We start from the raw sequence: 16,761 nt of genomic DNA on the forward strand, positions 1-16,761 counted from the left end.
GTGTGATGCCAACTACTCTACTCTGAGCACTTATATTTAATGATGAAAATGATGGAGAAAAAAGGTCATGCAGTCTACCAGAGACTGTACAAAAACTAATTATAAAATAGTAGTTCAAACATTATTTCAACCTTTTAAACAGCAAGTGACTCCTAAGTAAGACAAAGAAACTGTACAATCAGATTTTCTTTTTCTGCTTGTCCTCTCAGAGTGCAGGTCAGTACCTTCCATCACTGAACGGCATGACCCACTTGAAGGCAGAACATAACTTCTGAACAGTGTGATTCCCATATTTCACGAGCACCACCAAAAAGAAGAATCTGAGTCTAACTAAAAACAAGACCAATACGCAAAATGATGAATCTATGCTAACAACTTTTGGTTCAAATCTGTTTGTTATTACATAGAGCTACTTAAAGGGCAGAAGATGTCACTCTTGATCTTAAGGCACTTGCATAATGAGTAATAATAACAATAAATCAAATTCAAAATTTAAAACCTTTATATACAAGGCCCCATGCTAAAATTCATTCAGAAATGAATCTACTGATTGATTATAGCAAACTGACCTATTGCTGCAGGATGGGTTACTGGGGAAACAAGGATAAATAAACAGATTGTGCTCTCATTGAGTTCAGCTTAGTCAGGCAGACACTTCTTAGTAACAGTGAAACAATGTGACAGGTGAATTGTGCATGACCACCAGCTAGACATGAAGGTAGAAACGATCCCATCTTTCCTCTCCACAGTCACCAAAGCAACCGAGAAGTCTAGTTCCAAAAACATAACTTAATAACGATACTAAAAAATTGTCAAAAAGAGATGACTGAACAGCTGGAGACTATAAGTTAGGTCTATGAGGAAACTTTCACTCTCTGATCAGGATACTGAGAAAGAAACAACCAACCACATGCCAGGTAACTGCTAACTGTGCAGGACACCACTAAGAGTTTTGGGGAACTCAAACCAGCTGGAAGGGATTAAAGAGGAGGGTGCTTAAAGCAGATTTTTAAATAAGATAGGTTTTGTTAGGCAGAATGGGACATTACATTAGAAGAAAATAGAAAGCTGAAATTCTATTGCAGAGGTTGGCAAACTTTCTAAAAAGAGTCAGACAGTAAATATTTTAGGGCTTTCTGGCCCTACAGCATGTATTTCAACAACTTCACTTTGCAGTTGCAGCATCGAAGTAGCCATAGATCATATGTAAACAGGTGAGCATGGCTGTGTTCCAATAAAGCTTTCTTTATAGATAGTATAATTGGGATGTCACATCATTTTCACAAAACTATACTAAGTTTATTGTTCTTCTTTTCTTCAGCTACCAAAAGTATTTTTAAAAATTCTTGGCTCAGAGGCTATACAAAAACCGGTAGCAAGTTGGGTTTGACCTGAAGGCTATACTTTGCTGACTTGTGGTCTAGTTGGAAGACAAGCTAAATGCACACATGTAACAAGACACATAACAATTTCAAATATCTAACCAGTGTTCTCAATTTTACTCAGTTTTTCCATTTTATAGTATATATTTTACAATACCTTTTATCTATCTGAAATAAAATTCATGGATAATACAACTGCCTACGTATTTTTAAAATAATGCCTAACTGAAGTAAAAGAAGAAATACAAAGAAACTACTTTATATTAAAATAATATGTTTTCAATATGGCAATTTGTGAACCCAACTATACTTGAAAATGTAAGAAAGTAGTCAAATGATGGCATGTATTTATAATGAATAAATTTAGATTTAAATGGAATAAAGACACCAGTTATATCCTACATGAAGCACAGCAAAAGAACAGACATAGGATGGCTCTTAGATTGAAAATTAGTGTTGGAAGAAGTAATAATGGATTTGCATATAATAAGGCAGCAAAGGAAATAATTTAGCTGAAATGTAGATAATCTAGCAAGATTGCTGGTGGTTAAAGAGGAAAAAGCAAAAAGTCATAGTTTTGCAAATAAATTGGACTTTATAACTTCAGTGTCAAAATAATTCCCTATTTTATTATAGGGCAGGCCGCTGGGGAAGTTTATCTGCCTGCCTACTTACATATCAATCATTCTCTCTCTATCCCTACTTGGAACTTCCCCTCATGTACAGGTATGCATTTGATTTGATTTCTAGTACTTCAACAGATCTTGGAACTCTATCCTTTGATAAAAAATGAGGAATAGGGAATATATATTAATAAATCCCAGGTTCCTAAGTACTTAGAGGGAAATTGAGTATAAATGACCTTCTCGACAACGTCAAAGTAATACTGCAAACACCAGGAACCTCTAAAATAAATAATTTCACACAATTTTCACAAAACAGATTTCTTACTGTGTGAAACATTTTAAAAATAAATATATGGTATGGCAATCGAATGAAATATTTTTTAAAAACATTACTTAAATTTGATGAAATATTTATATTTCATGAGTTGCTACCTATTCAAAATCTTTTGGTTGTATATCTATAAAAAGGATCCTCAAGTCTCTTCTACTACATATTTGTAGGTGACATTTAGAAATGTAAACTGATACAGGCGAGGTGTATTGATGGCGTAAGTATCAGGAGCAGAAATATTGCTCAAGAAGGGATTTTCCAAACTAGGAATCAAATCCTGATAAAATTCCCAACAGAACAAAGTGCAATGATTCCTTGATTTACACAGGAGTTACATTCCTAGAATATTAAATTATTATTAAATCTTTTCAGAAAACACTTTGTCTATAAAGTTGAATTTGACTTTAGAAAATTTAAAAAAAACAAGAATATGAAATGTTAAAAACTATGTAGTGTATGGGGTCATTATCGTACAGGACTGCTCTGCACATTATAGTGCATTCAGCATCCTTGGCCCCTTCTCCTAAATGCCAGCATCACTTTCCTGTCGTTATCAGTAACTAAGTCCCTCATGCATTTCTAAAATGACTTCTAATGGCTTGTCTCTCTCCTTATCTCTCTGGGGACTGTGGTCTGAATTATAAGAATGTACAAATTAGGTTTATGCAATTTTTTGCATAATGTCCAACACTGCATTATCAACAAATTGCATGCTAAATAATTTTCTGTCAGTAATTACACTTCACAGAGAGGAGCAAGTAAGGGCCAAGAGAGGGAAAGCTGCTTGAAACAGTAAAAAGAATCCTGAGTTCAGACACTGGCCGATCCTGCCACAAACTGAATGACCTTGAGCAAGTCTTTTAACTTTTCTAGGTTTCAGGAATGTTAAAAGGACTGACAATGACAGTACTTAGGTTTCAGGTTCTTTGGAAAATATGGTAGATGACCTCTAAATCCCCATCCAGCTCTGACATGATTTACACACACACACACACACACACACACATATACATACACATGCCCTTAGGAAATTAAAGGAATGAATGTAGAGAATGGAGGATAAAATAAGTGACACTACATTTGTAAAAGATAAAACAATATTAAAAAAAATGAAGAGGACAGTCAATGGAAATGGCGGTATATATATGTGTGTATATATACAAACACACACACACACACCACCATCTATATGGGAGATATTTGATTCTTGGCAGAATAGATGCATAGGTAGGTAGACTATGCATGATATTCACCTTCATTCAGCAATGTGAGATTATATTCCTGGACTTAAGTAAGACAGTCTCTACAGTACTCCTATTTTCTACTTATATTAAGTTTAGAAAACATGGTTCCTGATTCCTACCACAAATATGGCAAGACGGAATTCTATTTGCAAATAACCACTGATGATGTGGTCTTTCTAAGATAAACACCTTAGTTGCGTATCAGTACTGTGGAAATTGACTCCACTGCTTCAATCAGTATAGTTCTTAACCAGAGGGCAAAGGGCTCTTTAAGGGTTCAACCAACTCAGACTTCTTGAGACCAGAAAATGAAATAGAATGGGGATATCTGGGCTTCTGCTAGGAGGTGGCAGTCCAACCAACCTCGTAAAGCACTCCAATTACTTAAAGAAATTTCCATTCGAATTGAAGAATTAAAGAAGTCCCTGAGGGTACTCTATCTTCCATTGTACCTCAAATAGGTCTTTCTGTAGGGTGTGGCAGAATGGTTAAGGAGCTCGATAGAACTTGGAACTATTTCTGCCTTTATCAGTTGTGCCTTTGTCAGTCACACGAGCAAGTTACTTTTGGCCTCAGTTTCCACAACTAAAAAATGGGAATTACAGCACCACTCTTTCAGTGTTTTTGAAAGAATTCCAAGAAATGATTAATGTAAAGACCCTAGCACAATGCTTCATGCATGGTGGGCATTGTGAGTGCTCCATAAAACTTGCCATCTTTGCTCTTTTCTTTTCCGCCCTCTGTACTGTGTCTCTCCTGTCCCGCCCTAGTAAGACTGTTCTGCTGATGTCAGCGTCCAGAAGCAGGGGTGCCAGGAGTGTTGAGCTTCAGATCTGCCTAAGGAAGGCTCAGAGCTTTCATTCCTTCTGTGATACCTCTTATTCTTCCCTTGCCTGGAGACTGCTGGTGTTTTCCAAAGATGAAAAAGTCTTAGTCTTCCTTAAGGGACTCTCTATGGAAGGAATCAGTAGCAGCAGCCCAGAGTTCAAACCAACTGTCAGATCTTTTCGAACAGGGCATAAGCTGAGCCTGAGATTTCAGCCTAGGCAACCCTACTCCTTGGACTGAAAAATTCTCTGCTCTCAAGTTCCTGTAAACTGCTATTTCTGGAGGAGCTATAGAGGGACTATTAGGAAAGATTTACAGAGTTGGGCGAAACACTTCAAATGCAGTTGTTCTAGGAATACATTACTGAGAAAATCTAACATCACCTACCTCTGAATACAAGCTTACGAAAATGCTAGTTCATCAATATGACTCTATTTTACATGATTGTTTTTTTTTTTCATAGTGGACACCATTGTAACCCTCTGAGAATCCTGGAGGACAAAATGTTATCCCGTCATCATGTGGTACTGTGCCCAGTGTTTCTGGGCAGTTGCCTAGCCTAACCTTCATCAGTGTAAGTGAGACATCAGAAGATTCAGTGGACAAGCTAGACATTTTAATGAGGGGACCACAATACTGATAATTAGATGGATAATGTTCTTCAGGTTAAAAAACTTAATTTGGATACCACTACTCATCACAGCTACCGTTTCTTTATGTGAACGAATCCTGTGTGCCAAATGCCCGTGCCAGGCTCTTACTATAGGGTACTTTCAATTCTTATTACAGTTTACTGCAACATGATAGTATCATTCTACATTTTACAGAAAGGACAAATGAGCCTCAAAGAGGTTAAGCAAGTGAGGTCACAGAGAGTAAGTTCACACTTCGGATTATCCAGCTCTAAAGAATAAATCCTTTCTAAAGTGCTTCTCATTAATTAATGGATGTCAGATGAGAGAGCCACAGAACATTAGTTTCGGAAGAGATACAGAGGTTCGTTTAGGAAAACCAATTTTCTTAGACACAGAGGTAGCACTGGAGGTGAAGAATCTGCCTGCCAATGCAAGAGATGCAAGAGACACAGGTTCGATCCCTGGGTCAGGAAGATCCCCTGGAGTAAGAAATGGCAACCCACTCCAGTATTCTTGCCTGGAAAATTCCATGGGCCAAGGAGCCTGGGAGGCTACAGTCCATGGGGTCTCAAGGAGTTGGACATGACTGAGTGAGCAACACTTTCAGAGAAACTGAGGCCTGGGAGCGTTCTTTGACCATAAGGCCAAACACAGAGAGGCAGAGATCTCAAACCCTGTGGGGGCTCAACGCTGCCAACCCAGCAGAATTTTCATCAAGGCTCACCCCCGCCCATTTCTGCATGGGCAGACAGAAGTGGGAGCAGTTCCACAAGGCACCAGGGTGTTCCATGTGTTTTGGCATTTGTTCTCTTTGCCCCCAAAGCATCTCTCTCTTTGCCCACTTGATAAACGCATGTTTTGTTTTTTTTTTTTTTCTTCAAGAGTTAATTCAATTCAGTCCGAGTGTCACTACCTCTGCAAGGTCTTCACTGATTACCTCCCTTCTCTTCCAAGAAAAACAGGTAAAACGAATGAAGGAATAGGTTAATAGTAGTGAACTTTTATTGTGGATTTATGATTTATTCATTCACTCATTCACTCCACAAATATTTATTGAGTCTCTACTAGATGTAAGCACTGTGCTGAGTGCTTTACGTATACTATGCTAAACATTCCTCACCACAATCCTGTGAGTTAAGTACTATTTTTATCCTAATTTTACAAACAGAAAATCCAGGCATGGAGCGCCACAGTATCTTTTAAAAAAGGATCTTTCCCTCTAACTCCTTTGTGGTCCTTCTCTATCTTGAATATACACTTACTATGGAATTTGCAGCTGTCCACTGAACTTTGCTTCACTTCCAAATTCTGATTAATGATGCTGTGATTCTGCATACATAATGACACATTTGTTAAGTGTGGTATGCCACTGTAGGTCGTGAGCTCTATAATGGCAGGGGTCTTATCTACATTGCTTTGTTTCCTATCGATCCACAGAGTCTGACAGAGTGGCATATAGTAGGCACTCAGGAAATGATAGTTGAATAAATAAATGAAGAATGAATGAATAAAGAACAAACACCCGCCTGGTCTCTGAGTATTCGCTGTTTTGTGCTGCCTCCCCAGACCACTCTGCTCTGGGGACAGACGCCACATAAACAGCAATGGGCACATTATCCCCCCCAAGGCCAATACTATTATCTTGCATTCTAGAACTCACTTCTGGATACAATCATTTTCCATTTTCTTACATATTATTATGGTTATATTAACTCTACAGATCCAAGTGGAGTGAAAACTTCTTTGAGAATGGACAGAAGCTGGTTTTATTCCTGCTTAGGAGTAACATAATGACAAAGTCCTGTTAGCACACAGCACCCCAAATAACAGGAGCTGGGCCAAGAGCCTTGGGAGGAACTCAACTCCTGACCAAGGCCCTGTGTTACAGCGGCCGGAAATCACACTGCCGATTCCCACATAATAGAGCGGCTATCTCCAAGGGCAGGATGCAGCTCCCAGACGCTCAGCAGCCCTCAGGCCCGTGCTGCACCACACATGGGTCCCCAGGCAACTCTCAGATGGGCACTTCCCTTCTTTCTGCCTTATCAGCGAATCTAGTGTTCACTGTCACTAGCCTCTATCCTGCATTTTAAAACATTTCACAGGATATCTTAAGTTAATTTAAGGGGTAAAAATAGTATCCAAAAATTCTCAAAGCAGACTTTGTTTTAATGGACACATATACACACAAACACATGTTTCCGTGATACTTTACATGGGCATATAGTACATACACACATCTATTTCAAGTATTAGATATATTTTTAGATGCATATGTAAATAGTTATATACATGAATACACACACACACACACACACATATATATACACACATAGAGCATCATTTCTGAGTACCTATTGAAAGTAAAGGAACTATACTTAATACAGAGAGGAAAAATGTTAAGAACAGCTAGAAATTTCTAGAAGCAAAAAGAATAACATAGAACTTTAATTTTTATGTGTGTATATGCATATGCATGTATATATGTAACTATATACACATGAAAATATGTTAATACATACAAGTAGTTAGGCATTATATAGATATTTAAATAAATACATTAAAATCTATGTACATGTGCATATACAGACACATTAAAAAATACTCAACATAATATATTTGAATGGGCATGGGATTGGAATGAAGAGAGACTGATCAATCTGATGTAGCACATTTTTAGGACTCAGATAATAAAAGGGTGGAAGAAACAGGTAATAGAAGAGTGTTATGACATTGAAGACCCTAAAAGATAGGTTACTGGCTCTTCATTATTTGGGGATAACTCCTTTTAGCAATTGATAAAGTACATGTGAATAAGAGAAAAAAATGTATAGAAATGTGTATGCAAAGAATAATGGGAGACAGTGGCTGTCTCACTTTATTGCCTTCTCATATGCCACTGGATCTTTAACTATCATTGCAGAGTCTATTTCAATCTTTAAAGCACTAAATGACTATAAATTTAAGCAAGTAGGAGCCTGACTTTGTTAAAAACCAGAGAAGGGAAAAGTTTCCCTTGGTTGATGAAAAATGTACCAAGATTTTTAGAGCACAGTTATTATACTATTAGAGATTTTGCTTTGAGAAATTATGAAAAGTTTATAACATCTTGGATAAAAGAATTATAACAGTAAAGTATGTTTGCACATACTGCTCTGTGCAAAATCCATAAGCTAGATGCATTTGTCTTCTCTGCCTATGTAAGCCTGACACAGAGACTCAAACCTAATCAATTAAGAGATACAGGTTAAAGACATATAAACACATGTATCGGAAAAGAATATATAGAGACTTCATAACTGTCAAGGCTGTGTACTCAGTTTGGAATTCACGTTAACTTAAAAAAAAAAAGTTTCCAAACATCGAGCTCTATTTCAAGCTGAACTAGTTTAATTCTAAAATGACAATATATGCTTGATTTAAACCCAGATGCTGAAATGCATGATGTTAATGCATCAAAAGCTATATACACAATCATGTATATGTAACTACAGCTTTAAGATTTAGTGATATATTCTTACAAGTACTTTAAAAAATAATATTAAAATTGGAATATTCTCTACACCTCTCAGACCACAATATTTTACTCATGATCAATATCCACTTCTTAATTATGCTAAAATCATTTTAAAATCAAGAAAGCATTTTTCTTCAAACACAGCTTTTCTTTTTTCAGTGAATATTTACAAGTGGAATTCTATATTTATGGCAATGATTACAGGTGCATTTTATTTATATTTTATAGTATTTACAGGAAGTTGTTTTCCCTCTTCTGGATGGAGGCAGGAAAAAAAATGAGCTAATCTCACTTCTGGTAAAATGCTAGTGGTTTGGGGCAAGAATAAGCTAGGAATCAAATTAAAGGATTCTGCACATCTGCTTCAGAAATATGTTACAGGGGAATATGAGTTGTGCTTTTTAATATAAATCACCTTATTGCTTCTATGAATAAAAGAAATGTTTCATTATTTTATTCTGAGTATAATCGCCCTCTAGTTTGCTTCCAGTTCTAATCCTTTTGTTTATAAAATGAATTTATTAAGTACAAACACATTTTCTTCTCCATTACTGAAAAGGTATACAGCATTATCAGAGTAAAATTAGAATAGCATACTTCAAATCACCACATCCCATAGCTAAAGAAATAAATGTTCTTTTATATTTAAAGAGATGGAAAGTATCTGATTAAAGTTCATTTTCTCTTCCTTCCTTAAAAACAAAACACAAACCTCGGCTAGACAGAATAGAAAAAGTTAACAATGATTAGCAGTAAAAGTGGGGCTAGAAGACTATGACCAGAATAGTAAAACCATCTGAGGACTAGAGAAGTTGAACTCGGGAGAAGTCACTTCAAGAAACTGAATGGGGCATCCCTTGCCTTTCCCAGGCCGCCCAGAGGTGTGAGCCCACAGACACCTCTGAAAACGACAGGATTTCTTGGCCTACCATTTATCACACCAGCGTACCCTCGAGTCAGCAACGAAGACTCGGCCAAGTTTCCAAACCATGCTCACCACCCCAACTTGCTCTCGGTTTCTCCCGACCCACCGTCAAGGCAAAGTCACGGGGAAAGGCTCACCTGTGCCGGGCTGATCCAGCCATGCGGGCACGCACAGCGCTCCCCGCAAGCCCCTCTGCCCTTGGTGCTCGTCCTGCGGGGGCTTTTCCGCACACTGTCCCACAGGGTGACCAGCTTGGTCCTGCTGGAAGCCGGGCCCCCCGCTCCCGAGGGGGGCATGGTCTGGGAGGTGTACCCGAGCCCCTGAGAACTCCTCTGCCAGCCACACGCGCAGTGAGCATCTCTGATCAGCGTGGGCGCGCTCCTCCCCGCATCCGTTCCACCGGAGCCCCGGGGGCAGCTGTGCTGCCTGGTGAGGTGTGAGTTCATACTGCAAGGGTGCCCACCCTCGCCTCTGGGCAGCTCTGCACGGGGATGCCTCCTAGCTCACACCCCCTTTCTTCCAGGCAGTTGTAAAAAGTCTTTTTTTTTTTTTCCCTCCCCCTTGCGTGGATCCCTCAGTATCTCTGACAGCTGCTATGAGCAGGGCATCGTGGGAGCGGTGGGAGCTGCCGGAGCAGCTCCGCACAGCGGTATCTGCGGGCTGGTAGCTCTTTGTCAATAGATGACTCAACTCAGAGCAACTTGACAGTATCCCTGCTCCAGGCAGAAGCAATCAATGCTCCACACAGCTGGGCTACAAGACTGTACACCATGCTACCGACCCTTTTTGGATGGAGCCCCGCAGGGAAGAGGCTCCCCGCGATGTGGCATGCTGGCCTGCCCCTCTCCTGGCTGAGTCCCCCACACAAAACCCAGACCTCAGGAAACAGAGCTTCTTAGCAGACCAGCAGGACCCTTCTTTCCAGAGAGGATGTATCTAGGCTGAGGCAATATAGCATAAGCAGTGTCAGATGATGGGAAAGTTAACCTGTGAAAGAATTCCCAGCGTTTACAGGAATCACTTATTCACAGAGAGATTTGCCAGGACCCAGGCCGAAATCCTGAGGTAACTCAACACTGATTGATTCAGAAAAATCACGGAGATCACAGCACTTTGCCAGAGTCCTTTAAAATTCGGAAGTGTGTCTTAGTACAGGATTATATATTGTAATCCAAACATAGATTCTTTGCACCATGAGCAATTATTAATCCTTTCTGATTCAAAATAAAGCAGTTTTCAAAGTTCAAAACTGAGGGGTTGGCTGATTCTAACACAGTGTTTTTCTTTACCCCAAATTATTCTGAGGATTTCCTTTCAAATACTTTACCACAACAAATATATTCACCACAGAGAGAGCCTGCATTTTAAAGTGAAAGACACATCCAATTCTGCTATCCAGTATTTTGGTTTCCAAAGACAGAATTTTCAAATTCTTTCACTGAAACATGAGTGAAATCTATCCAATTTAAAGCAATTGCCTTCCAAAGAGGACATGATTGTTTTAAAATTTTAGCATGATTGCAGAAGCCATATGTAGTATTTTCAGGAAAGTGAAAGGCTAATTACTACAGCACTTAGAGTTTTTATTTTGTTTGAAACTTTCCATATCTATTGCCAAAACGTCTAGTCCTTATCACATATTCCTAAGAAAATAATTTTGGCTTAATTCAGAAGCAAACTGCCATCTATGCAACACCAAACAAAGATGATATAGTCCCAGAATATAATTCTTATTTATAGAGCATCAGATGCCATCAGATCCACCTTTCTCAGTGAATTGACTAGGTGCTGGGGCAGTGTAAACCTCATTTCTGACTAAATTGACAAGATTCTTGTTTCTAAAGTCATAATTACAATAAATTCTACATTTCAACACTAGGACTCCCTGGAGTAATCATTGTTGTGAATAAAAATCCTAAAAGAAGAGCAATGTTTCCTCTTTTTGTGTAGCTGCCCCAAAGAGACCTTTCCCAAATTCTGTACAAGGGGTAGATAACTTTACCTGACACAGTAAGCATTCAAAACACCTTTGATAATTAGTAATGACTCATATGTGTAAGTTCAAAGGACAGGTCTGGGTCTCCATTAAAAATATTGACTATTTTTTTTTCCCCAAGCACCTAGTACACTGCCTGCTCAGTACATAGCAGGCTTATGATAAATACACTTCTGGATGGATGAACAGAAAGAAAGAGTAGAGGAATGAAGGAGGTGACTAACAGTTTTATAGGTGACTAACAGAAAATAATATTTGATTCAGGGCTTCCCTGGTGATCCAGTAGTTAAGAATCTGCTTTGCAATGCAAGGGACACCAGAAAGATCCCACATGTCATGGAGCAACTATGCCCATGTGCCACAACCCAACCCAGTCCACATGCAACTACTGAAGTCCTTGCTGCTGGAACCCATGCTTTACAAGAGGAGAAGTCATATAATGAGAAGCCTGCACACTGCAACAAAGAGTAGCTCCCACTCACTGTATCTAGAGAAAGCCCCCACACAGCGATGAAGACCCAACACAACCAAGAATAAAAAAAAAAAAATCTTTAAAAAAGATTTGATTCACCAATGCTTCAGAAACAAACTGTTTTTTAAGGTTAACTTTCATGTTGACTTTGAAATATTAAGGAAATCTGTCACAAAAACATAAAGACTTGAACTGTTGGGTAGATACAACAACGGCATTAATGGTATTTCTTTCCAAAAGAGAAACAAGGAGTCAATGTCAACACCTACAAACAGCAGAACTGCGGCAAACAGATCATCATGTGACACTCAGTGAGAAAAGGGGCGGAAAATTATCTCGTTTTTTTCTCTTCCTCTTCTTTCCTCACTCTCTCATCCCTCCCCCATTTTTTAATTTCTTTTTAAATACTGAATCAAGGAATACTGGCTGAATGAACTTCTGGGTTAAATAAGGCCCTAGAGAACTTCATATTTATCTGGTGTCACCGTGACACACGGCTGTACAGTAGGACCCGATGTGAGATGGTAATACCATCACCCCAGCAAATGAGAGTGTCAGGAAGTGATAAGTTTGGCTCTCTCCAATCTTATCTAACCACAGATGCTTCTCCAGTTTTTCAGGAAGGTTTCATTGCTCAAAGGCCCATCACATCTTCAGCGAGTACATGTCCTGTTCTCATCTATTTGCCTCTCAAGTACAAAAAAATCAATCTATACAGGAGTAAATCAGTGTGAATCTATTGTAATTTTGTAATTGCATGTGCAGCTTGCAGCTAGACAGAACATTTCTTGGCAAAGATATTATAAATCTTCATAGGGACCTAAATCTGTTATGAATGAGTTCTTTGGAATAAGCTATTTCTTCCCATCACAAGGACAGTAGAATTTCTGTTTTAATAACCTCCGCATGTCATGTCTATACAGAAAAATAAATATTATATATTGCATAACTAATGTTACTTTCCTCCAAAGATCTTAAAGACCATAGTAAACTTGTATTAAACATATTATAAGACTATTGATATTATACTTTCCCTTTAAACATATAAAATAATTCTAACCTCCTGTCTCCCTTCCCCCATTTTTTTTTTACTCTTCAAAAATGACATTTGGCTTTCCAAGTCTGACAGACCACTTAAACAGATAAATATGTCCAACTAGTCCACTGTATATGAGACAGACCTACTAATTAAAGATAATTCAATTTGGTCAACTGTAATTGGTCAACTGTAATGACCATAAGATGACATGAAAGTCTGGCAAAATAAGAATTAGCAGCGCACAAGTCTACATCCTACTTATCATTGTGATTTAACATGGGCAGATGGTGTACAGGGCAATGCCTAGATGAGATATATCTTACTGACCTCTCTTTGACCTCGCACTGACTCTATAGAACAACCATTAGCAGGGTTTTTTTTTCCTTACTTTTTTTTTTTTGAATGGAAGATTCTTTAAATTCTATAGTACTTTACCATTTTCAAGTTTCACACACATGATTTCATATAATCCCATTTTAAAGCAGGGGCTTAAAACTAAAATCCTGGCTTGATTTTTTAATAAAACATAAATAGCAAAGATGAATTGCTAAATAAATTGTGCTGCATTAAAACAGTATGCTGATTTCTTCCAGATAAAACTTCCTTTAGGCACTCTATGTGTATGAAAAATGAAAATATTAATTACAAAAGAAGAACTAAGTGCTTGCTAAAGGGAGGCTGGTTAGCCGAAAAGCCCTTTAGCAGCTACAAGTCATGTGCTAAATAATCATAAAATGGTATGAAGTATTAGAATGCAATTTCTCTTGATTTGCAAAGTGTATACAGTGAAGTTCTGTCACTGCAAAGAACATAGATGCCACAAATGCAAACGAATTAATCATTCTTCTACACCTAATAACCTTAAGCCCAGGCAATCTTCAGAACTAAGCACAATTACCTTTCAAAATAAGATAACCAAGAATATTTAAAGTACTTTAGATTCTAAAATTATTTACAAAATTCTTACACTAATTTAATCATAAATCTCATGAGGCAAAAGCAAGCATGAATTAATAGTGTGGGATACATCCCTATTGCTATAGAGATTTAACTGGACAGAGGATTTAATAGGAGGTAGAAAAAAATTTCAAAAGGTCCCAAATTCTCACTAATATACTTGGATTTGGGTGGATGTTAGTGGGGAGGGGATTAATCTGAATTGAAAAGGTCAAGCTGTCAAATGGTTTTCAGGAAATGCACATTTATTCTACTGTAACAGATTTTGCAACACTATTAGAGAAACAGGAAAACAGGTTACATGACATTTCTTAGAGACTCTGAAACAAATACTGATAAGAAGGTGATAATTACTTATAATGTAACAATTTAACCTAAGTGATGAACCACAGTATCACAAAAATTTTGTTCTCATCCTTCAGGATTAAACTAATATCACTTGTCCTGTGGTGCTTTCCAGACCCACCTGGCATATTCAGTTACACACTATAGTACTGTCTGTGTAAGTATCTTCCACTTTTGTCTATTTCCCTCAGTCGCCATGAGGACCATCCCAGTCTAAGCTACCATCACTTCTCTGTAAAACTGGTTACAAAGCAGCTTTGTAACTGGCTGCTGGCAGCTGCCTTACGCCAATTCACGCTCATGTAGTGGCCAGAGCCACTTTTTCTAAAGTGAGAACACCTGATTAGGTTTTTTGTTGTTTAGTTGCTAAGTTGTGTCTGACTCTGCCACCCCAAGGACTGCAGCATGCCAGACTTCCTTGTTCTTCACCATCTCCCAGAATTTGCTCAGGTTCATGTCCATTGATTGGAGAAGGAAATGGCAACCCACTCCAGTGTTCCTGCCTGGAGGGAAGAACGGACGGAGCCTGGTGGGCTGCCATCTATGGGGTCCCACAGAGTTGGACACGACTGAAGTGACTTAGCAGCAGCAGCAGCATGTCCACTGAGTCGGTGATGCCATCCAACCATCTCATTCTCTGCCTTCCCCTTCTCCTCCTGCCTTCAATCTCTCCCAGCATCAGGGTCTTTCCCAATGAGTCAGCTCTTCTCATGAGGTGGCCAAAGTATCGGAGCTTCAGCTTCAGCATCAGTCCTTCCAATGAATATTCAGAGTTGATTTCCTTTAGGATGGACTGGTTTGATCTGCTTGCAGTCCCAGGGACACTCAAGATTCCTCTTCAGTACTACAGTTTGAAAGCATCAGTTCTTTGGCATTCTGCCTTCTGTATGATCCAGAACTGTCAATAAAGCTTCATTTTCTGGGGATCTTTATCCCTACAGACAGCATAATCTTTCAAGTGTCTTACGTGGTCTGTCATCCTGCACTGTGTGATCCAGCCTCTGCTGCTTTCACGAGCCTCACCTGTGATCCACTCCCTCATTCCACCCTCCACCTACACAGGCTGTGATTAACACCTGCACTTGGGCCCAACTTGTGCACACTGCTGTTTTCTTGCCCTCTTCACACCTCCACATAATCCATTCCTGCTCATCAAGATACCACCTCTGGACTTACATGTTTTTGTGGGTGGGCATTTTAACTCTATCTCCTTCTTAATGATTTCTAGGATGTTTTTGTGAATTGGGAAATTAGCTCTTTGTTGGTGGTATGAATTGCAAATGTTTCCCTCTAGTTTGTCTGTTTAAATTTCTATTTTGGCCACAGTGGTTTTGCCATGGAGACTTTTCCAAAATATGTATGTGCTAATCAAAAGTGACTAACGGGTTGAACACCAGAATGAAAGCAGCTCTAACCACCATTAATGGTGGAACTATGGCTCATTTTTTAATTAATAATTAAGGTACATTTTTAAACTTTTTTTTTTTTTTGTATTGAGACTATAACAACACAAGTGTTCAATGGTCTGTGTCATTTGGGAGGAAGATGAAGGTATGATTAGCCACAGGTTTTGATAAGTTAAGGATATGTCATGATTTCTAGGGGAGCCACTAAAAGAATAGGACTATCACAAGATTCAGGAGAGTGGATACCTATGGATGAGGAAGGGGTTAAGAAAGAAAAGAGGGCAGAGAGTGGAAGCAGATCCTAGGGTGATAAATTGTTTGTTGGTTATCTGAGTGCTTCATTCATAACTATTCATTTTAACTGTATGAATGTTTTACATAGTTCACTGCATGTGTGCTACAATTCATAATTAAAAAAAAATATTACAAGATGTTCACCATTCATAAAAAAATGATACAATCTCCCGAAAGCTATTTCAATGAAACACACAATGCATTCTAAAAAGAGTGGGCTTATTATGCAGCACGGCTCCAAAACAAATTTACCTGACCTTACTTCCTACCAGATTGCCATTCCCAACACTCTTCTATTCAGAAATTCCTCCCAGAAGCTCAAATCAAATGTCACCTTTCAAGAAAGCATTCCTAGACACTGCCCCACCCCTCCCAGAACAGATCAAGTCACCCTCCCATTATAAACTTTGTTAGCACCTGTGCTTCTCTACTGTAATACTTACAATCACATTTAAAACAAGAATTGCACTATTACCTGTCTGTGCCACTCTCCTCAATCTTAACCTAATCAATAGTCAATAGGGAAGGGAGAAGGCTTTCTTTTTTCCATTGGCATCCATCTTCTGAGTCAAGCACAAAAGGCGTTCAATCTTTATTAAAATAAATAAAGCAAGAAAGTAGATAAAATTGTCCTTCAGTGGTTATTACCACACATCTATCCCAGTCTATGTTTTACATCTCAAGTGTAAAATGAACAGATAAGCATTTTGAATTTAAACACAAAACAGCAAAGCATTCTGAGGCTATTGTGTTAAATATTTAGT

At 38.5% G+C, this 16,761-nt stretch overlaps 1 protein-coding gene across 16 annotated transcripts in view; it reads right to left on the minus strand.

The window, feature by feature from the left end:
- Positions 1-16,761, minus strand: part of DLG2 (discs large MAGUK scaffold protein 2) — a 2,226,746-nt gene that overhangs the window by 913,632 nt on the left and 1,296,353 nt on the right. For 2 of the 16 annotated variants that reach the window (XM_061119849.1, XM_061119829.1), the window contains exon 1: positions 9,626-10,032. The exons of 11 other annotated variants lie outside the window; for them this stretch is intronic. In XM_061119849.1, the coding sequence (XP_060975832.1) occupies positions 9,626-9,934 (309 nt within the window). In that variant the 5' untranslated portion in view covers positions 9,935-10,032. Of the gene's footprint in view, positions 1-9,625; positions 10,033-16,761 lie in introns of those variants that run through there. 3 more of the 16 variants (XM_061119856.1, XM_061119842.1, XM_061119864.1) reach the window with 2 other exon arrangements.

Source organism: Dama dama, chromosome 2, assembly GCF_033118175.1.
Source record: "Dama dama isolate Ldn47 chromosome 2, ASM3311817v1, whole genome shotgun sequence".
Taxonomy (NCBI): Eukaryota; Metazoa; Chordata; class Mammalia; order Artiodactyla; family Cervidae; genus Dama; species Dama dama.